This window comes from Garra rufa, chromosome 14 (genome assembly GCF_049309525.1).
Source record: "Garra rufa chromosome 14, GarRuf1.0, whole genome shotgun sequence".
NCBI lineage: Eukaryota > Metazoa > Chordata > Actinopteri > Cypriniformes > Cyprinidae > Garra > Garra rufa.
In genome coordinates this window covers 39,365,118-39,387,937 of record NC_133374.1, presented here as the reverse complement: position 1 = coordinate 39,387,937, position 22,820 = coordinate 39,365,118, and the positions used below count along the sequence as shown (strand labels likewise).

Here is a 22,820-nt window from a genome sequence, read left to right as displayed (position 1 = left end):
CCATCAAGATAAGCTACTTCCACCAAAAGTTCTTTGAGCAACCAAAACACATTCTGTCTTGCATATCCTGGTAAAATTGAGATGCCCCCACAATTTGAAAGTGGCTAATTTTTGGAGTGTTAGCAGCCAGCAAGATATAGCAACATGAAGTCGCATCAGCGCTTAGGGTTACTGAAGGTGTGGAGAACATCTCTTATGATATTTTTATACGTGCTCCAAACCAAGAAAATATTTTACAAAACCACGCCACTCACATTAAGAGGTGGGTGAGCAGACTGCAACCATATGATTTTTGTGAAATTCACACTTAGCAAAGAAAACATAACATATCCACTCTTGTGTCCTGTCTGTGGAAAGATGGGAAAGCAGACACATAACCATTGGCACAGGCAAATGGGGAGGTGGAGAGTCAGAAAGGGTCATGTATATGAATAAGCAGAAGGAAGTGGAAACAGGAGCCCCACAGGTCATGTACAGGTCTACTGAGCACAATACTCCTGTGAAAATCCCTGATTCAATAAGAAAATCAAGGCAAAGCTGCCAGATTTTACCATGCCACATAATGATCAAGATGCTAATCAAAAAGGTAGAGCAAAGCTTTACACTGATCACCGCTGAGCAAGAGATTCACATCTTGAGATTTAAGACCAGGTTCTAGTGAGACAAGTAAAAACAGACTGAAAACTGAACTGAACTGAAAACTCATTTCAAAAACCAAACATTTCCAAACCAAATTCCACATTGTGTCTACAGGGGGGAAATGTTGTGACCACCAAAAACCCAAGTGGAGCACAATATAAAAGAAACACCCCGTTCTTCAGAAATTCTTCAGTGAGAGTGCAAATAACAACAAAACCAATCAGAGACAGAACCAGTCAACAATACTGAACAAATCATTCCTGATAAAATGCCAGTCCAGGGTGGGCCACTAGGTGATGGTGTTGCTCCACAAATGCGAACACAGAGACAAACCAGACTCCCAGAGGGATTTACAGACTTCATTGCTGAATGTCTGTTTGAGGAAATGTGTTCACAAAGTATACTATAAAGAGTCCAGCATTATTCTCAGGTTAAAAAAGAAGCTAGGGAAAAGATATATGTCTAAAAGAAGAACTACAAGAGCAGGTTTATGTTCTGAGTTTAGCTCCTTGCATCTTATCTCACACTTGACTGTCATCTAAAGCATCGTTCTGGAATTCACACTCAGCAGCTGCTGTGAACAGTTAAGTCCGCCTACTTGGATTTGATCTCAAACGTTACACTGTTAGACTGCTGGGACTCAGGACGCTTTTTTTTATTGTTATTATTATTATTGTCCCCTTCCTAAGCGGCAAGCTCTGAACCTGTTCTTCATCTGTTTCAGTTGTGGAAAAAACAACAAACTTCTGAGTTTTGGAGATGACAGCTCACAATGATGTGGTGAGGTCCCCACCCAACAGCACTGACGTTCACATAGCTTTCCAGAGTAAGCAGGAACACAGCTTCCTATGTGTGTTTTGATCATTAAAGGACAGACAAAACCTTGTGCAAATCAAACAAACGTATCTGCTACCTGTTAAATGTCACCGCAGCATTGCTGTGAAGATGAAAACAAGTACTATTTTAAACATTTGTTCACTTACGGACAAATCATGTTTAGTCAATGATCTTATCTCTACAAACAGTTTAGACTTTGTTTTTAAAAGAAATATGACTAGATGACCATTTTAAACGAATCAGCTTTTCTGAGTGTGTGCGTAACAAATATCCCTTAGAAATGTCTTATCTTTTTAATCTTGGTATTGTGTTGAACGGCACATCAGGTGTTTTATTTCTAATTATTTACAGGCCACTAAGATTTTTGAGGACTTTACAGAGCTTCTGTCTGCAACTACCACCCAATTTAAATGTTTTTGTCATTGCTGGTAACTTTAATATAAACATAGGTAACTCTAATAATACTACTGCCAAAAACGTTTGAACTATTCTGAGCGTTTTTGGGAAGGATCTGCCCAACAATCGTGAACTAAATATCACAAGCTTTGTTATAAAGTTGTTTGAAATGTCATTGGTCAACATCACTGAAGCCAGATGCCACAATCAAAAAATGGTACATAAATGAACAATAGTGTTTTGTTATAAATGCTATCTCTACTGTACCACTCTGTTGATGTTGTCATTAACAAGTTTAGTATTAAAATTTAAACAGCAATTGCTAAAATTACTCCTATAAGATCAGGAAAATCACTGGCAAGTAATGGAGAAACACAAATGCAGTGCAATGCATGAGAAGAAAATGCTGAAAAGCAGAACTTTTATGGTGGAAAGCAAAGCTAGAAATCCATTATAACATCTACAAAGAATGTCTTAACACTTACAATATATAACTTCATGCTGCTAGACAGACCTTCTTTTCAACTGTTCTAGACAAGAAAATCAACAACACACATAAACTTCTAATTAACCTTCTTAAAAGCACTCTTAAAAACAAAGGTGCTTCCCAATGCCATAGAAGAACCTTTTTTGTTTGAATGGTTCCATTAAGGACCTTAAACATCTGAAGAACCTTTCTGTTTCACAAAAGGTTCTTTGTGGCAAAAGAATGTTCTTCAAATTATAAAAAGGTAAGAAAGAGATTTTGACTAAGTGGTTCTTTGTGGAACCAAAAATGGTTCTTCTGTCATCGCTGTGAAGAACCTTTTGAAGCACCTTTATTTTTAGAAGTGGACCCTGTGAAAGGTTTTTTCCACACAGAAATGTAACAACATTAGAATGGCGATCAATGCATTACTAAATTAATAACATAAACTGGACTCTAGATGAGATGATATATCATTAACATCAGCATGTAGCCAACATCATCTGACCACATTCTTGTTGCTTTTGCCATATCAAACAGTTCCAGAGATAAACACTGAGTCCAGAGTCAAATAGCCCATCTAAAGCTAACGTTTATCACCATAACGTTGAGATCAACCCAAACTATTACTATCAAACAGACATCAACATCTAAACCTCTGTTTAAAAACCTGTGTAAATGTATGACAGAAATAATTCAATCTGGTTTATAATAAGAGAAGCTGGTAATGCTGTTTTTAGAGATATTTAATGATGCCGGAGCTTGACATCAAACAAAGGTTGGGTTTTCACTTTTCAAACAAACATCTAGTGTGATGAGAAGCTTTATTAGAATGTTAGAAGATAATGTTCTAATAACGTTATCTATAAACATTTGTTTTTAGACAATGTTATCCTACCTTTTAGGAAAATATTCTGGGAACTAAAATAAAGCTTGCTGCTGAAAACATTCCCAGAGCAATACAAATGTATAGCTGTGAAACCGGTTCTTAGGGAATCAGGAACACCCGCGGAATATTGCAGGTTTAGGTTTTACTTTCGATATCAGTGTAACCACACAAACAGGGATTTTCCTTTGTCAAAGCCTATAGTTGGAGTGAGAAGTGGCATTACGTGAGTTTTTTTCTTGACTCCAGATCAGATATCGGTTATACGTGTTGGTTTTGTTCATTTATAGGCTATATATGATGAAGTCTGTGCTGTGCGCTTTTATGACGGTCATAATCGCGTTACAGCGGGCCGAATGTCTCCAGAGGACATATTACATTGGCATACAAGAGGAAGACTGGAATTACGCACCGACTGGCAGAAACCTTATCAATAACCGAAGCATTGAGCAAGATGAGTAAGTAATGACATTTATTTTTACAGTAACAGGTTAAATTTTACATTACCCGAGGCTATTTATTTTAGTTTAATAGGCTACTAGGCAAAAATCAAAGTACTATTTTTTTTTATATGTGGATACAGCTTCTTGTAAGTGCGTGGTGTTAGGCTAACACTCTTATAAGTAAGCTGATTCTGTTATTTACTGTGGTCACACCATCTGCGCTTCGTAAAAGTGCGGTCACGCCATCTCCGCTAAAATACAGATTGCGCGCCTACATGGATAACACGGTAACAAACACTTCCGACCTAATGCGGCGCATTTCAGGTTATTAACTACTTTTAATAACTGCATACCAAAGTCAGGACCAATGCTATTATCTATCTGTCTATCTCCATCTCCCAAATCAAAATACTACTATTAATCTGACATGTGTAAAAAATCATAAAAATATGAAATCAAATTGCTTTCTGAAAACTCCAAAACATTATTGTTCTGCATCTCTCCAAGTACCACTGACATAACTTTCATGTTGTTTTACTGTATCATTTTTTAATAATTGCATGCTAAAGTAAGGAAAAATACTATTGAATATTTCTCTATATAGACATGTTTATTAAAATAATACAAATATATAATCAAATATGAAATATAAATAAAAACATGAAATCAAATGTTCATGCAGTTTTACTGTTATACTGTTATACTGATATATATATATTTGCAGAACAAGATTATGGAGGAATTTGCAGAAAACAATTTTATTTTATATTTTTATGAAATGTAAAAATGTCTATACAAGAATAAAAAATAGCATTTATCTTGACTTTAGTATGGAATTATTTAAAAATGTTACAGTAAAACAACTTGAAAATCACCACAGTGGTACTTAAGGAGATGCAGAACAAGAATCTGTTGGAGTTTTCAGAAAACAATTTGATTCCGTATGTTTATGGTTTTTTTTTTTTTTTATGTATAGAAATGTAATTAGCATTTGTCTTTACTTTGGTATGCAATTATTAAAAAATGATACAGTAAAACAACATGAAAATTATGTCAGTGGTACTTGGAGAGATGCAGAACAATAATGTTTTGGAGTTTTCAGAAAACAATTTAATTTCATATTTATATGATTTTTTTTTTACACGTCAGATTAATAGTAGTATTTTGATTTGTGAGATGGAGATAGACAGATAGATAATAGCATTGGTCCTGACTTTGGTATGCAGTTATTAAAAGTAGTTAATAACCTGAAATGCGCTGCATTAGGTCGGAAGTGTTTGTTACCGTAAATATCCATGAAGGCGCGCAATCTATATTTTAGCGGAGATGGCGTGACCGCAGTGATTATTTGATTATTACGATGAATTTCTCTCCTTCCTTTAACAGATTTGCATCGGTTTATCTGTCGAAAGGCCTTACCAGGATTGGGAGTATTTATAAAAAGGCACTGTACAGGCAGTACACAGATGAGTTTTATTCCCAAGAGATACCCAAACCTAAGTGGCTGGGCTTCCTCGGACCCATTTTGCGGGCTGAGGTCGGTGATGTCATTGTGGTGCACCTGAAGAACTTTGCAAGCAGACCTTATTCTCTCCACCCTCATGGAGTGTTCTATGAGAAGAATTCAGAAGGTTGGATATACAAAATCTCTTTATCAGTTCCTTTATTTATTTTTTCCACATTAATTAAATAAATCAACGGTTAAATTAACTGTTTTGGAAAGCCTTGGTACAACATCTTGTTTCAACTTTCTGCAAGATTTTTTGAGTTTATAAAATTCTTTAAGTAATAGATATAGCCTTACTTACCAATTGCCCGGTTGATTGATTACATTGATAATTGCAAGTTTTCTAAAATGTCAGGTTTAAATATACAAATGAGGCATTATTTAATGAAATATACTCATTTTTATTTCATTTCTATCAGTCCTTAATTCAGAAAATACTTAGAACAGACAGAAAACAATATATTTTCACAATTTTGGGGGAAATAAAATGATGTATAAAATCAAGCAAATGATATATGAGCAAATCCTTCTGTAAAAACCTTCAGGATATAGACAGGAATAAAAATGTAAAGTTTGTTGTGTGTAAATGCTACTGAAGTGGAGATTTATATAGGAGAAAAATCATTTTGAGAAAATTACCTTTAAAAATGTATTGTAGTTGAAATCTATTGACAAAAATAGATCAAATGCTATAAAAAAAAAAAAAACACTTAACAGTGTCTTTTGGATATCCCCTAGCATATTTAGTTACATATTTACAACACTTGAAAAACCAAAAAGCCCCAAATCTCAAACTTAACAGGTCCATGAAACGGGTGTTTTTGCCTGCAGTTTCTCCCCTGAAGAATAGGTTAATTATAACTTTACAGTGTCTACATCCAGCTGCTACACCATCACAGGTCAAGTTACTGAATAGTATTATTGTGTGAACATAAGTTAGTCATGCTTGTGATTACAGTACTGTGAGAATTTTCCAATGAGTTTAGCTTCCATAAAAATGGGTGGACTTGGGAGAAAGGATGTTTATTTTATACTAATTTTATACTAAAAGAATAAGGAAAATCCAGTATTCCATGATGCAGTGATTCCCCTGATGATTGAGTCCTAGATGTATTACAATTGGTCAAATTACGATATGAATCTTGAGCATTAGACTGGACAAGCTCTTTTGCTTTTACCTGAATTCCTTACTCTGTATTTCAGGAGCGTTGTATCCAGATGGCACCAGTGGTCTTGATAAGAAAGATGATGCAGTGGCTCCAGGTGAGAGCTACACATACACCTGGCATGTCAAACCAGAGTATGCTCCTACTGAAGCAGATGCCAGCTGTCTCACCTGGATTTACCATTCGCATAGAGATGCACCAAAAGACATTGCATCAGGGCTTATAGGAGCTCTGCTCACCTGCAAACAAGGTAAGGTCCACATACAAGCCCTAATAAACTGTCATTGTGTAGAATAAATTTAGCTTACATGAGCACAGAAGATTGTAGAATATCTCACAGTACCAACTACTTCTCAGCATTAGGAACTTCTTCCTCCTAATTCTGATTATTTTTACCCGTATTAGTCTTTTTCTAATATTTTCTTTCTTTTTCTTTTTCTTTCTCTTAGGCACTCTGGATTCTACCCAAAAGCGCACTGATGTGGATGAAGATTTCATTTTGATGTTCAGTGTGGTGGATGAGAACTTGAGCTGGTACTTGGAGGAGAATATTGAGAGGTTCTGCTCTGAACCAGAGGCAACAAAAGAACTAATGAATAGCGTAGATGAGGATTTTAGAGAGTCTAACCTCATGCACTGTAAGTCTCTGGATGTCTTAAACTTTCATTAATTCATGCATAGAAATCGGGCTGTTGCTCCTTGTGTTCTAATGAGGAATGTTGTTTTTGATCATAGAAATAATTAACTTTTATTTCAACAATAAAACTTTTGTTTCAAAGCTTATTAAAATATTCTATACACTTCTGTTCAAAGCAGCTTACGTAGCATTGCAGCAGTTAAGTAAGTGCTTACTAGCAAAGAAGTGATTAATAGTAATCTTTTGTATCTTTAGGATTGAAATTGTTAAATTTCACTGGATTTGGTACTGACTACTGAATCAAAACTTTCAAAACTGTATCTTTGCTACAGCTACAGTAATTTACATTTTTAAAAAGTAAGACCATATATTTTCATTGTATGATTTGTAGCTGAAGACACATGACTGATTTTTGCATACATTGATGGAAAGTACCTTCCTCTATCAGTTTCACTTTGGAACAAAGGCATTCAGAAATGTTTAGTTTTCCTTTTGATATCCAAAGTTCTCTACATTCACGGTTATTCGTGGTTTTAATTTCTACGATTGAAAATGTATTATTTAAATGAATAATGTATTTTTTCAAATGTGTATATATATCTAATTATTAAACTCATATTATTTTATGTCCTCTATTTCTCAGTGTTACTTGTTCAGTTTGTTCTTATCTTTCCCCATTAGCAATCAATGGATATGTTTATGGAAATTTGCCTGCACCGAAAGTGTGTGTCGGACGTCCTGTGTCTTGGCATCTTTTCGGCATTGGTAATGAGGGGGACGTTCATTCGGCTTATTTCCATGGACACACCCTGATCGATCGCATGCACCGCACAGATGTTCTCAGTCTATTTCCTGCCACTTCCGTCACTGCAACAATGATCCCCAGAACAGAAGGAAAATGGTTGTTAAGCTGCCAAGTCAATGATCATATACAAGGTAGCTATTCACTGAGCAATTATCTCTGTCATCTTTGTGTGAAGCCTACATTTTCTTTTTAAACAGTTTTTGTCTGTAATCAGTGTACAATCACTTTCATTTTTGATTTGTAACCTTGGTAAAGAGTTCATGTTTTACGCTCATTGTAATTCCTACAATTAAAAATACATTTATTATTATGTCATAACAACAATTTGAATCCATAAATGTAACTTGTCAGGATAATTTCCATTATTCTAAATTTCATTCATTTTCAGAGCTTTAACTCTTGTCTTTATCAGTAATTAAATTCATGGTTGTTCAAAAGGACCAATTAGCTCTGCTTAAAATGTTTTATTTGGGTTTACTTAAACTAAGTTTGCTCTTCTTAACCCTTTAACTGATATCTCTTCCGTACGGTTGAGCCAAGATTTATAGGGAAAAAATCAATCAAAAGGAAGAGATGAGGGAGCAATGTCTCCACATATACTGCCCCATCTCTGTGTCTGCTGTTTCCATGGAGGGATGGGAATTTCCAGTTTTCAAGTGACGGCAGCAGTTTACAAACTAAAGTCAGTCACAGAGAAGGGAGATTGGTGCTGGTCAGTCATCAGATAATAGGGTCAAACAAGCAATCAAGGAAGTGTCAGGTTTCAGGCAGGAACAGATGAACAACGACGTAGTAAAACGAACAGTATTTAATAAATCCAACGGGGAAGCACAGGAAACTCAGGAAACACAGGAACACAGGGTTGTGACAGGAAGTATGGATGCAATCATAAAGTTGTTGTGAATAGGGTAGAGGGTAAAGAAAAGAAATATAGGAAAAAAATATGAGAAATGCAGAAATTTTTATAATTTTTATAATAATTATTCAAATCATGCGTGACCATCAAAAAATGTCAATAAAAAACATTGTATAGCATATACATTGCCATACTGCTATATATATTATACAGCCACTTAAAAATTATTATTTTTTTTTTTACTTTGTGGACTCTGAAGGTTGGGAGATGTATCCAAGAGACTAATAAAGTTAAAGGAATGTTTATTATTGCGAAATAACTCATGAAATAGTTCTCTGAATTTAAAATGACCTTTTCCATGGACTGACATCTCAACCGTATGGTAGAGTTTTATAAAAAACATAAATTGAAAAAAAAAGTGCATGAGGCCCTTATTTAGATGTCTACTAATAAGAATTTAAGCATTCCTTTAAGAGGCGAAAGTTAAAAGGTTAAGGGAAGCAACTAAAATTATGATTTAACAATATCTGAATCTCTCTCTGTTCTTGTGAGCAGCAGGTATGCAGAGTTTCTATGAGGTCTCAGCCTGTGGGTCCTCGTCCTCTTCAACAGAAGCCCCTGGTAAAGAGAGGCGTTTCTACATCGCTGCTGAGGAGATGGTTTGGGACTACGCCCCTTCAGGAATGAACTACATGACAGATGTGAACCTTACTACACCTGACAGGTAAAACTCAGATTTGGAGATGTTTTAATGCATAATTGAGTAACTTAAAACCTGCTAGAAGAGCTAATGTGAAATTACTGAGGGATTCTGAAAGCCCTTATCGGTGGTGCTCAGACTTACGCTTTGCTTGTAAATGTTATTGAATAAATGCAGATTGGATAAACTTTTGCCACTATTTATTAATATACAGACAATGTCTGAAAAAAGAAATAAGCAGTAGAAAACAACTGTAAATATATTTTTAAAAATTAACGATAAATGAGAAAAAATATATGTTATTTTCACATATACTGTAATTGCTGCTGCAGGTCTGGTATAATCTCTTATTCATACTTTAAATGTACTTTTATTTTTTATTTATAATCTGCCTGTTAATGTCGTCATTGTATTGGAGTTTACAAGTTAATGTCTTTATTTTCCTGCAGTGACTCTGAATCCTACTTTAGTCGTGATGGTGGTAAGCTGGGTGGAAAATACCTGAAGGCCAGATATATTTCGTACACTGACGATACATTTACTACCAAAACACATGTTGCGGGCTCAGATGAGCATCTTGGAATTCTGGGTAAAATCCTCACTTGTGTCTTACATGTTTATGAAAGCTAATATGTCTTTGTTAATATTTTAAAGTTGGTATGAAACAAAATGTGCTTAAAAGGTGCAAAGAGCATTCAGTCGTTTCACAGGAGTCCATTCATATCAGTAACATGCATAAAGAAAAATATGGTTCATTTTAGGGATGCACCGATACGAATCGGCCGATCATGCTTGCGCGTTTTGTCAGTAAAGCCGGTTCTGTAATCAGCGGTAAATGCCATCAGGTGCGTGATTTCACGTTGAGCCGTATATACTACACACAGCCGTTGTTTACCGAACGAGCTGCGCAAATCCATGTTCATTATCAGTGTGAAAGTGCGCAGCTCGTCAGTGAACAACGGCTGTGTGTAGTATATACGGCTCACGCACCTGATGGCATTTACCGCTGATTACAGAACCGGCTTTACTGACAAAACGCGCAAGTGATCGGCCGATACGGATCGGTGCATCCCTAGTTCATTTTGATTTCCTGCCAACTTTAAAGTTTCTGAGTAAGAAGTGTAGTAATGTGCCTTAGTGGTAATATCATGCTGTGATGTATGAATGCTTTTCAGTTTTATTCAAGTAGTTTAAATGATCGATTTTCTCTGCACTTCCTCCTCTCTCTCTCTCTCTCTCTCTCTCTCTCTCCAGGTCCTGTCATCAAAGCAGAGACTGGTGATGTTATCATTGTGGCATTCCTGAACAGAGCTTCACGTGAATACAGCATTCAGCCACATGGTTTACATTATGAGAAGGCCTATGACGGAGCGAAGTATCAGGATGGTAAGTCATATACAGCTACAGCTAGACACACAGATATAAACATATACCTTTAGTCTAAACAGGGTAAAGTAGTAAGCATTCATAAAAAATAAAAATAAAAAATGTTTGGCTTGTCTCCTCTGCAGGTACTCAGAAATCTGGAGCCTCTGTGGCTCCTGATGAAAAGTTCATCTATCGTTGGAGAGTAATTGAAGGTCCCTCCAGCAGTGATCCTGCTTGTCTTTCATACTTGTACTATTCTGCCGTTGATCCTGTTCGGGACACTAACTCGGGTTTATTTGGGCCCATACAAGTGTGCAAGAAAGGTGTTCTTGATGGAAGTGGCCATCAGGTAACAACTTACATTTTTTTATGAGCTGTTTTATATTAATGGATAACAGGTTTGCAAATCCTAAATTCTATCCTAAATTGAGCAGTCACTTAGCTGGGGCTATACAAGTTTAGATCTAGATAATAATAAACTAACATAAACTAAAGAAAAATAAAACCTTTGATCATTTATTTCTTCAGAGTTGATTGTTTGAAGAATGCACTGTCGTTAGACAAATTACTTGTTTTCAGCATTAGTTTAAGCAGAAAGTCATACACGAATTTGCACAGCAAAGCTATGTATGGGAACTTTAAAAAATGTATGACTATGAATATAATGGCTTATTTGTTTTGTTTGTGTGTGTGATGTCTCTTAAGTATGCCAACAAAATTCAGCATGAGTTTTTTCTGCTGTTCTCTGTGATGGATGAGAATAAAAGCTGGTATCTGGAAGAGAATGTTAAAAAGTTTGGCAGCAGTGAATCAGAACCAGCGGAAGAAGAGTTTCAGGAGAGCAATAAGATGCACGGTATGCATATATGTGTTTGTGTGTGTTTAATCACACAATCATATGCATTTACATCCACACTTTGTAAATACACAAATATATGGTTTGACCGAATTCTTATTAAGTGTGTTTGTGTTTTTTTCAGCTGTGAATGGATACATGTATGGAAACCTGCCTGGTCTGGACTTGTGTAACGGGGAACATGCTATGTGGCACATACTTGGTTTGGGCACTGAGGTGGATATCCATGGGGTCTATTTCGAGGGCAACACGTTTCAACGAGACGGGATGAACCGTGACACTCTCAGTGTCTCGCCACATACCACAGTAACTGTTACCATGATGCCTGACATTAATGGTAAGTCACAACAATTTAACACCAGGGATATGTATTTTTTTAATCGGCTACATTATAATCTAAAATATTATGGGAATTGCTACCCATTGGAGTCAAAGGGGGTGTAGGATTTAACAATGGTTTACCAAAATAAGAGAAGATTTTGCCAGTTTTCTGCTTTTATATACAGTTGCTAGGTATAAAATGTATAATGTATGAAAAATGTTTTTGTAAATTTACTCATCAGTATGCTCTTCCACCTCAGGCCAGTTTGAGCTGAGCTGTCTTACGGGTGATCACTACGAAGCTGGTATGCGTCAGCATTACAAAGTCAAGTCCTGTTCAGCAAAGACTCCTGAACCAGAACATTTCAGCTCCCCAGTCCGGTACTACATAGCAGCAGAGGAAGTTGAGTGGAATTATGCCCCAGACCGCACATGGGAATTAGAGAAACACAAAACTACACTGAAGGACAGGTATACACACAAACTTATAAGCATATGTGTGCACACAGTCTTTAGCAGGGGTTGGAGGGCCGGTGTCCTGCAAAGTTTAGCTCTAACCCCAGTTAGACACACCTGAACCAATTAATCAAGCTCTTAATAAGCATACTAGAAACTCCCCAGGAGGTGTTTTGAGTCAAGTTGGAGTTAAACTTTGCAGGGCTGAGAGGAGTCAAGTCTTGTGCTTGAGACCCACTATTTAACACAAAGTGAGCCACACTGTTTTACCTATTTATTGTTATCTTAAGATTTTCAGAAAACATACACATTTAGATACCTTTTCTCTCCTTTTTATTTTCTTTTTCTTTCCTGCCGTACTTAGCCCTGCAAGAATTTACCTCGAACAATCAGAAAATCGGATTGGTGCTAAATATAAGAAGGTGGTGTTTCGTGAATACACAGATGAATCATTTACCAAAAGGAAACCCAGGATTACAGAGGAAGAACACTTGGAAATAATGGGTATGGCACAACTGACTTTGGAAGTGTGGAACTGGAAAACACAGCTTACAATTTAGTTGTAAATCTAAATGTAGTTGTAAATTTTGTTGTAGCTCTCATTCATTTCTAAACCTGCTTCTCAAAAATCAAACATAAATGCAAGAGGTGTAATTAGTAACAATATTATAAAGCATCTCACATTGATAGATGAATGTTAGATTATGATTCACTATTGGTAAAGCAGGTCTTTGGCTCTTCACCTTTGCTTTTGTGATTCTATAATGACTAATTTTATCTGCAGGACCCATCATCAGAGCTGAGGTTGGTGAGAGGATTCAAGTCGTGTTTAAAAACAAAGCCAGCAGGCCATATTCTGTTCATGCCCATGGAGTGAAGACCAGTAAAACCCATCAAAATGGTGTTCAACCAGGTTTGTTATTACACAAATTTGTCTAAATTGTCTTTTTTTTTTTTTATTTATTTTTTTTTTTTTTTAAGGAAGTGATTGTATGGTATACTGACAAGCATACCATGTGTTATGTGTGTAATAGGTGAAGTGCTGACATACAACTGGACCATTCCAAAACGATCAGGTCCGGGTTCCAAAGAGCCAAACTGTATAACATATGCCTACTACTCTTCTGTCAGCTTAGTTGAGGTATAAAGATGAAAACAATAAGTGAAGTTGATAATGTGAGTTTGTACAGTGTGATTATAGATTTACAGCTCTACTATGTGAATGTTCTTCAGGACTTGATGAGCGGTTTGGTGGGTCCACTGATAGTGTGCCGCAAAAACACCCTGAACACCGACAGACGTAGGACAGATATTGATAAAGAGTTTGCCCTCCTTTTTATGGTGTTTGATGAAAACAGGTCCCATTACCTGGATGAAAACATAAAAACGTACCTCAAAACAGACCCAGAAAAATTTGACAAATATGATGAGGACTTTATGGAGAGCAACAAAATGCACGGTAATTTTGTGTGTGTTTTTGTCTGTGTTACAAGTTTACTGGAGAAATACATGGTGCCTTTATTTTTTTGAAGAACTTAAACTTTCTTTCTCTTCCATAGGTATTAACGGAAAGTTGTATTCTAACCTCCATGGGTTAAATATGACAGAAAATGACAAGACCGAGTGGTATTTGATAGGATTGGGGAATGAAGTGGACATGCACACTGTGCATTTCCATGCTCAGAGCTTCATTTACAGAGTAAATGCATAAACACACCAGAGCAGATCAAAAGGGGGTGGCATGAGGACAATGAGGGTTTAAACATCAAAACAAGTGTCAATGCGTATTTCTTATGCATTAATATGTGAATCAGTTGCATTTCTATAGAGGAAGCTCAAAACAAATGTTTTACTGTTTAAAACAATTAAAAATAAATGAAATGCAAATATCCACGCCAAGATTACAGTCGCCACTGTATCATATTAAGAATTGTCTTTTCCAGTAAATTTACCACATGTGCTTTCATACAAGTAACAACTTTTCTAAGATTAGTTAAACACAAATACTCAACATACATATAATAATTAACATTATATATACAATTAGGAGAAATAATTCATTGAGATTCAATTCTTACCCGGTTATTATAGTTTCCATTCTAAACTGCTTCCATAATGTTTTTCTTAACAATTGATTGATTATTTATTTCTTTCTTTTCTTTTCTTTTCTTTTCCTTTGTTTATGAATTAGACACTGGGTATGCTGCATGAACATTCAGCTTTTTTAAAAATTATTATTTTGCTGGCATAGGCTTTTTTTTCCAGATCGCATTGAAGCGCTGCTACTGAAAGCACTCTAGGAAACACTTCTCACATTTATGTTGTGTTATATTTTGGGATATTAAATACTAAGGTGGTCTCTCTCATCCCATGCCACCCCAGTAGATCCACTCCTGGAACACACTTATGCATAAATACAGCTTAAGTGTTAAAATGTCTCTCAAACACTCTCTTTTTATGTTCCTCAGACGGATCATCCTCATCGTGCTAGTGTATACAACCTGCTCCCAGGAACATTTCAGACCATTGAACTGACTGCAGGAAGTCCTGGACAGTGGCTGCTTCACTGCCATGTGACCGACCACATCCACGCGGGCATGGAGACGCTTTTCACTGTTCATAAAGGTTAGTAGTTCAAAAGTTTTTTTAAAAAAATCCTATGGAGCTCCTAGCCTAGAGAGAGCCTTCAAGATTATAAGGATGCTTTCACATTAGAGTTTATGATGTGGACCTGAGTCCGTTTGCCCTTAGAGTTTAAGTTGTTTGGTTCGTGTCAAATCATTCTTCCAAACTCAGACATGCCTGAGTCCAATTCTGCTCCTAGAGGGCCAATGTCTAGCAGAGTTCCACTTCAGCTTGCTTCAACATCTGAATGGAAGTTTGTAATAATCCTGAAGATTTTGATGAGCTGGTTCCTGTTAAAGTTTATTCAGTTTCTGTGTATTTTTGTACCTGAATACTACTGTTAGACTGAAATTCAGGTCAGGTCGTTTAAGAAGTATTGCAAATTGACGGCGTTTAACCGATGTTATGTGACTGAAAAGTAATTTTTTCCTCTTGTGATAAGTCATGGCAACAGATTTTTGTGGGATTTTGGCTATATTCAATTGAATGTGACCTGTAAATGCGGAAAAACGTTGCCATTGCCTGAAAAACCACCTCATGCGTGGCTTGCATGCCTGAGAGGGTTTTCAAAGATGGCCACAGAGTGAAATGTCTTAAAGGAACTTTGTTAAGCCACAACAATCGTTTCATTACTAGGCTATACCATGGTGTATTTTATTCATTTTGTTAATAAATTAATCATTCAGTGTTTAATATAAGTAAGTTTGTTGTACTGTTTTGTTGTTGTCCATTCAATCAAACTGAGTTGCTGGTAAAATAAAAGTGAAACTTAAATGAGCATGAGCATTTACAAGCTATTTAAAAGCATGGAAAAGAGGGAAAACTCTAAAGAACTTCCCCCTAACCCCTCCCCTCTGTGATATCAGCATTACCGGTGTTGTCGCACCGTTTAACCGGTGGGAAAATCCCTATTAGGTATGTTCATTTCTATTGTCTGTTTGAAGCTGTATCTTTCCAAGAGATATAAAGAGGTTGTTGTTTTCGTTCCTTCGTAAGCATTTGGATACCTACCAATAAGGAAACTGTCTGTAAAAAGCAATTCAAATTTATGGGGTGAGCAGGGCACAAATGCTTGGTTAATTGTAACACTACATGATTTAAACAGACACATCTGTTTATTATTTTTACAATTATTTCACAATTGTTTTAATCTCTAAACTGTTTGAGTTCTGCTTTGTTTCACACATTTTGCTAAAAAATAGACATATTTCATAGACTCCTTAACATCTGTAAATGAAGAAATTAAAACTTAAATATTAGTAGCGAAATTGTACTAAAAAATAGTTATTTTTCTTAAATGCTTTCGCCCATAATAAACTTTTAATTAAGAATAAGCTTACAGTAATGTCAATTGTTTTGTGATTTTTTTTTTTTTTTTATCTCAAATATTTTGGTGGGTCTTGAAATAGATTATACTTGTCTAGGTGGGTTGTGGAATGGAAAAGTTTGAGAACCCCTGGGTTAAACAAATTACAACATTCAGCGATGTGATGATATGTTCCCTGCGTGGAGTAACGTCCGGCCCAGTTGCAGCTTGTATGTATTATTAAAACAAATAGAAAGCAAACAAGTAGTATTAATAGGAATTTATTTTAGTTAACATGTGCTATGATTAATTTGAACAGATTTTTATTATAATTGTAAAAATAATGGAACATCAGGTCATTAATATTGTCTTAAAAGTCATGAAAATGTACTGGTAAAAATATATACAAAAAAAAAAAAATCTCTCCCGTGTGTCCCACAGAATCACATCTAATGACAATAAACAATAACTAGAGCTGTGTTTCCATTATCCTTCAAATTGCACAAACTGCAACTGGTAATTGAAAATACGGTCAATGGAAACAACAATTTGGCAAAAAATCCTATATATAAAACTCTTTCAGTTAAAGGAACCGTATGTAAGAAATTTATTTCAGTTCATAAATCATAAAATGGCCCTGACATGTCACTAGACATTTAGAAATCGTGTTCATTTCAAATACTTATATCACCGGCAACAGTGGTCCGGCCAGGATATTGTCATTTAAAAGTGAAAGTTGCAGCCCTCAACTGATGTTGATGTTTTCATGTTGTGTTTTGGTCTGAGGCTCCACCCTCCAGCTATCTACCAATCACAAAGTCAGTAGAGTTTTGTCATCCGGGTTGCCAGCTCTGTTACAGCTGCGTTACAGCTGCATCTACGAACATGTCAGATAAAACATGTATAATGTTACGAAACCTAAAAGACCTCGTTATGAATCCGAAATACGTCGAAAGATGGAGACGGCTGAAGCTCCTTGTAGCAGCCTACGTTCCTGCTGAATCCTGCAGCTTAGCTGACAACCTCGAGTCAGGGGTGAGGGGATACACCGTTCTACAGTATTTTGCGAGTGATTGCAGTACCAGTTTTGGCCACATTCTACATACGGTTCCTTTAAGGCTACGTTTACATTAATCCGGATACATTTGAAAACGCTCTCCGTCCACACTAGTGTTTCCAAGCGTTTTCCAAAAGTTTCTCATCCACACTGAAACGTAGGAAAACACAAATTTGCCTTACTGGCCATGCATAAAGCCTCCAAAATTATACAGACGTAAAAAGTTTTCACGCAATTCTTCTGGCGGGATAATTTACGGAAATATCTCATCATCCACTGACGCGTCTATATCGCGCTCATTCATATTTTATCTGAAAAGCAGTTGTCGTCATGTTTTGCAGGACAGCAACTGTGAGTAAATCATTTTAGGACATAATTTGAAGAGTGTACGAGGTAAATCTCTTTAGCAGCAGTGTGACAGTGAATAGCACAGGCACAATTACTGGTGTAAACATAGATATCTATTGGTACAATATGCGTCACATGACTATAAATATGCGTCATCGTTTTCAAAAGCCTCCGTTTTCACAGTCCACACTACAACGTGAAAAAGGCGTTTTCAAATTTATCCACTTTGGCCGGAGTTTTTAGAAATAATCGTTTTCTATGAAAAAATCAGGGTTTTTGTGTAAATGAGAGGCCAAACCGCAGGGAAATATCTGCGTCTTCCCTTCGTGTAAACGGGGCCTAAATCTAATGGCTAATGTGGTGCTATAAACCTACCGACATCAAGAATCGGCACATAAATCTCAACATGACTTATTTTGAAAGGAAAACATTATGTTTAATCGCATGTCATCAGTTAATGGAAACGCTGTCATTACGGATCGTTTTTTTTTTTTATATAAAACACTTTTTGAGATGCAGTTATTTTGAGCTGTGTCTTTCTGACTCACAAAAATCATGAATCAGCACATGAATCTCAGCAGGACTGTCACCATGACTTACCGCGAGAGAAAAAAAGTCAGCTAACCAGCCATAATGGAGGATGCACGGGACAAATTTCACATGACCAACCACCACATAGTACTTCTTCATAACCTTTAACCTTCTTGTGATATTTCAACAATCAGATGTTCAGATTTTTTTTTTTTTACATTATATAGAAAGTATTTTGAGCTGTGTCTTTTTAATTCACAAACATTATAAGTCAGGGCATGAATCTTAACAATCAACAAAAAGCTTTATTGTGACATTTAGAGTTGATCTGTTGATCTGAATATGTTGTCATTGTCACAATTGTTGAGGTGCCAGTTATTGACTTTTTTTAGCCTTTAACCGTTATTTCCATTAATGTTAAACATTTGTCACCGTTTTTTTACAGTGCATGCTAAAATCTCCCAAAGTTGTCATGACAGATTAACATATAGATGTACATGCGATATTGGATGGTACTATAGAGATTGTACTTCTACCCGATGCTCAGTTCTAGGAAGAGTCCTGGTTGTTCCAAATGTATTCAGTTTAAGAATTATTTTATTATAAGAATTATAATACCAACAGAATGTTGTATGTAGCCTTCCAAAGATCTGCGTCACACAATCCTGTTTCTGAACTCTGCAGGTTGTTCTTTTAGCAGCTTGGTTTTTGTTCTGATATGCATTTTCAGTTGTTACACCAAGGATGTCCAATCCTGCTCTTGGAGGACTGCTATATTGCAGAGTTAGTCCAACTCCATTTAAACACACCTGAACCAGCTAATCAAGGTCTTCAGGATTGCTGGAAAGTTCTAGACAAGTTCAGTGAATTCAGTTTGCCACAGGTGGATTCCAGTCAAAGTGCAGAAACATCTAAAAGCTAATAAAGATGAAATTAATTGTATCTGAGATCAATTTCAAAAGTAAATGTCAAAATTTAGCCAATATTCAGCCTATATTTTTTTACTTAGCCGAAAATGTGTCTCCGTCTATTTATTTAAATTTGTTTGTCTCTTATTGGAATGAAAAATACTTTACTTTTTTTTTTTTTTGTATTGCAAACATTCAAATATATTCAAATGAAACAATACATGCAATAATGAGAGAGAGCATACCAAAACATTAAGCTTAAATCGTTATTTTCCACATGGTCCTTTTTTTATAGGGGCATGGCCTACGTTTGATACATGAAGATTAAAAAACATGACACCTATAAAAATGATGCATGTATTTTCTTTTTGAGCTCTGTTGTGTTACTAATAATCTCTTTCACCTAGGGATATTATTATGCCTTTACTTTTTTGGTTTAAACAACTGTTTAGAGATGTCAGTAGATTTCTAGGAATTTATATGCATCCTGTTATTTGTATTTTACTCATCAGGCTCCTCAAGGATTGATGGGACAAGTCCAGACGGAGGTATAAAAAAAATTATATTCACTGCACCATTGTTGATGTGCCAGTTATTGACTTTTTTTTTAGCCATCTTTAACCATTATTTCCATTAATGTTAAACATTTGTCACCCTTTTTTTTACAGTTCATGCTAAAATCTCCAAAAGTTGTCATGACAGATAAACATATAGATGTACATGAGATAAGAGATGGTACTATAGAGATACTACAACTCTCTGTTGTGTTATTAATAATCTCTTTCACCTAGGGATATTATTATGCCTTTTTTAGTGTAAACAACTGTTTAGAGAGGATGAATGACTAAACCCAGTAAAATGAGTATCGGTAGATTTATAGGAATTTATATGCATTTTGTTATTTGTATTTTACTCATCAGATTCATCGAAGATTGATGGGGAAAGTCCAGACAGTGGTAAATAAACATTTATCTTTACTGCATGGTTTATGTTCTTAGAAATTCATTTGATGTTCAAATACAATGTTAAAACTGGTTTTAAAAACATTGTCTTGTGTATTTTCTCCCAGTCTTCAGACATTTTGGAAGCATATCTACTGTGATGTCATGTCTCCTTGGATTGGTCCTAATACACTTTGTATCACACTGAAAAAAGATCAAAGTGACCATGAGCCCAACAGAATGGATATATATTGCTGTGATACTGATGCTCTCACTACTACCTCATCTGGCATTCCCACTGTTAAGAAAACCTCTCAGCTTTTGAGAGAAACTGTTATAGAATATATCTGCAAGCAGCGATGACGGGCCCAAGATACAGTGGTACCAAAACCCTAGTGGTTTCAGGTGTCATGTGAGCTCCTGCTTTTACCATCTTCGTAGATTAGCGACGGTTAAACACAGTTTTGAGACTGTAAAACATCCTTTCATCTCTTCATGTCTCAATTATTGTAACTCACTTTACTATGGTTTGCCGGTCTCATCTATACATTGACTTCAGTTGGTTCAAAATGGGTTTATATTACACCTATCTTACCATCTTTTGTGGACAACGCTGTAAATTGTCTCACTCCTCAAAATCTTTCAGAGTTGCTTACTGTCCACAATTCTGTCAGATCACTTAAATCTCAAACTACACATATGTTAAGGGTTCCCAGAACTAGACTAAAATGTAGAGGAGATAGAGCCCTCTATCTATCTATCTATCTATCTATCTATCTATCTATCTATCTATCTATCTATCTATCTATCTATCTATCTGTCTGTCTGTCTGTCTGTCTGTCTGTCTGTCTGTCTGTCTGTCTGTCTGTCTGTCTGTCTGTCTGTCTGTCTGTCTGTCTGTCTGTCTGTCTGTCTGTCTGTCTGTCTGTCTGTCTGTCTGTCTGTCTGTCTGTCTGTCTATCTGTCTGTCTGTCTATATATATATATATCTCTATCAGAACTGCTTCTACAGTGTCTGGATTTAAATATCTGTTAAATATCTCCCATGCTTTTAATGATGTGTGATTTTACTGGATTTTATTGTTGTGTTAAGCCTATGCAATACGAATGTTGAAATTAGGTCTGTGCATTTTTAAATGCTATAGTAAGGTTTATCCTTTATATACAGCACTTATATCAACAAAAGTTGTTTTAAATGTGCTTTATAAATCAACTGAACATTGCATACTGAGTTACATCAGTGAAAGGTTACTCTAGAATAGCAAGAATGTGAAACAGATACACACAGAGAAAGATAAAGAAATAATTTATCTTTATATTTTAGATTTAATTACCTATAAGATTTTTAAATGATTTTTAAGCATTTGTAAAAATAATTATATAAAACTGTATTCATGGAACTGTATAGTTCAACTGTTTCTGTGCATTTTTTTGGCATTCTAACTGCTATCTACTATCTGAACAGACAGAAAAAGGATTAAGTCCATTTAACACCAAGAACGATAACTATACAAACATAACATTCTAAAAATAATTTTAAATTTAAGAGAAGAGCATAGTAACACCATGGCTACAAGGATAAAGATACAGGAGGACGATAATGGTGGAATCAATTTCAGAACAGTTTTTTTTTCCCAGCTGATAAATGATAAAACACTGACAGCTAATCAGACTTTATTCAAAATTAAAAGGCTTGTCCATTTGAAATATCAGGCGACATTGTAGAGAAGCAAACAGACATTGCATAGCAAACAGAATTACATAAAACATAAAATTACCTTAGGAATTATGTGCTAGTTTGGACAACATTGTCTTGCTTCCTTTGAAGTTGCAGTAGAAATTAGTAGGCATTGTTTTTACTTTATTTTAAATAAACATGAATAAGTCACGCAATTTCAATGTGTCAATGTAAGAAAAAATATAATTTTACGGAAAATAACTTTTTTTCAGATTGTTTTCTTTATTTTAAATTGTAGTCAAAACTCTGTTAGACTATCTCTAAATTAAAATCATCTGTTATTTTAAGAAAAAATAATCTGTAATTAATACAATAACAAAACCATTAGATGATAAAATGGTTAAATGACTTGATTTAAAGAAAGAATGACTTAAAGTGTTTCTGGTGGTTGAATTGTGTGGATTACCATTGTGCTGAAGAGTACACTGCAAAGAAAAAATGCTTTTATTACTTAGATTTTTTGTCTTGTTTCCAGTCAAAATATAAAAAAATTCTTAAAGGGGTCATCAGATGCCCATTTTCCACAAGTTTATATGATTTAAACTACTTCAGTCTGTGTGCACTGAATTTATTTAATACACGAGAATTTTAAGTACAGACCCAGTTCCTGCAATTCACCTGCCTCATCAAACCATGGACACAATTTTTTATTAATTTTTATTAATTTATTTATTTTTGCATTTTACAAAACGTCCCAACTTTTTAAATTGGGATTGTATTTTTGATATGTATTAATTCGACTGATTTTCAAAGTGTATAAAGTGTAAAATTAAAACTAATGTCAGAATTTTCAGAATGTCATCAGCCAGTAAGATATACCAACAAGACTTCACCAGAACTCACAGGTACTGAGGGTGGGGTGAATATCTCTGATGATATTATAGTATACTAATAAGGAGACTGACAAAGAATTATGCATATGCAATACTCAGATCCAATACAGCTGATAAAATCATCAACATCTTGGAAGAAGTCTTCAGCTGTCATGGTCAAGTATCATTAGATCTGGTTATGGTCCACAGTTTAT

General features: G+C 35.4%; 1 protein-coding gene across 1 annotated transcript; it reads left to right on the top strand.

Annotated features, from left to right (window-relative positions):
* The first annotated feature begins 3,433 nt into the window (after positions 1–3,433).
* LOC141284517 (ferroxidase HEPHL1-like) lies at positions 3,434–20,948 on the top strand. Its single transcript, XM_073817483.1, has 21 exons — positions 3,434–3,682; positions 5,054–5,298; positions 6,378–6,590; positions 6,790–6,978; positions 7,659–7,913; positions 9,194–9,362; positions 9,788–9,927; positions 10,593–10,724; positions 10,850–11,055; positions 11,412–11,562; positions 11,687–11,899; positions 12,144–12,354; positions 12,704–12,843; positions 13,124–13,252; positions 13,374–13,480; positions 13,573–13,798; positions 13,899–14,038; positions 14,808–14,964; positions 19,627–19,662; positions 20,035–20,070; positions 20,184–20,948. The coding sequence occupies exons 1-21, from the start codon at positions 3,522–3,524 to the stop codon at positions 20,261–20,263; spliced, it is 3,336 nt and encodes a 1,111-aa protein (XP_073673584.1). The 5' UTR covers positions 3,434–3,521; the 3' UTR covers positions 20,264–20,948.
* The last annotated feature ends 1,872 nt before the right edge of the window (positions 20,949–22,820 follow it).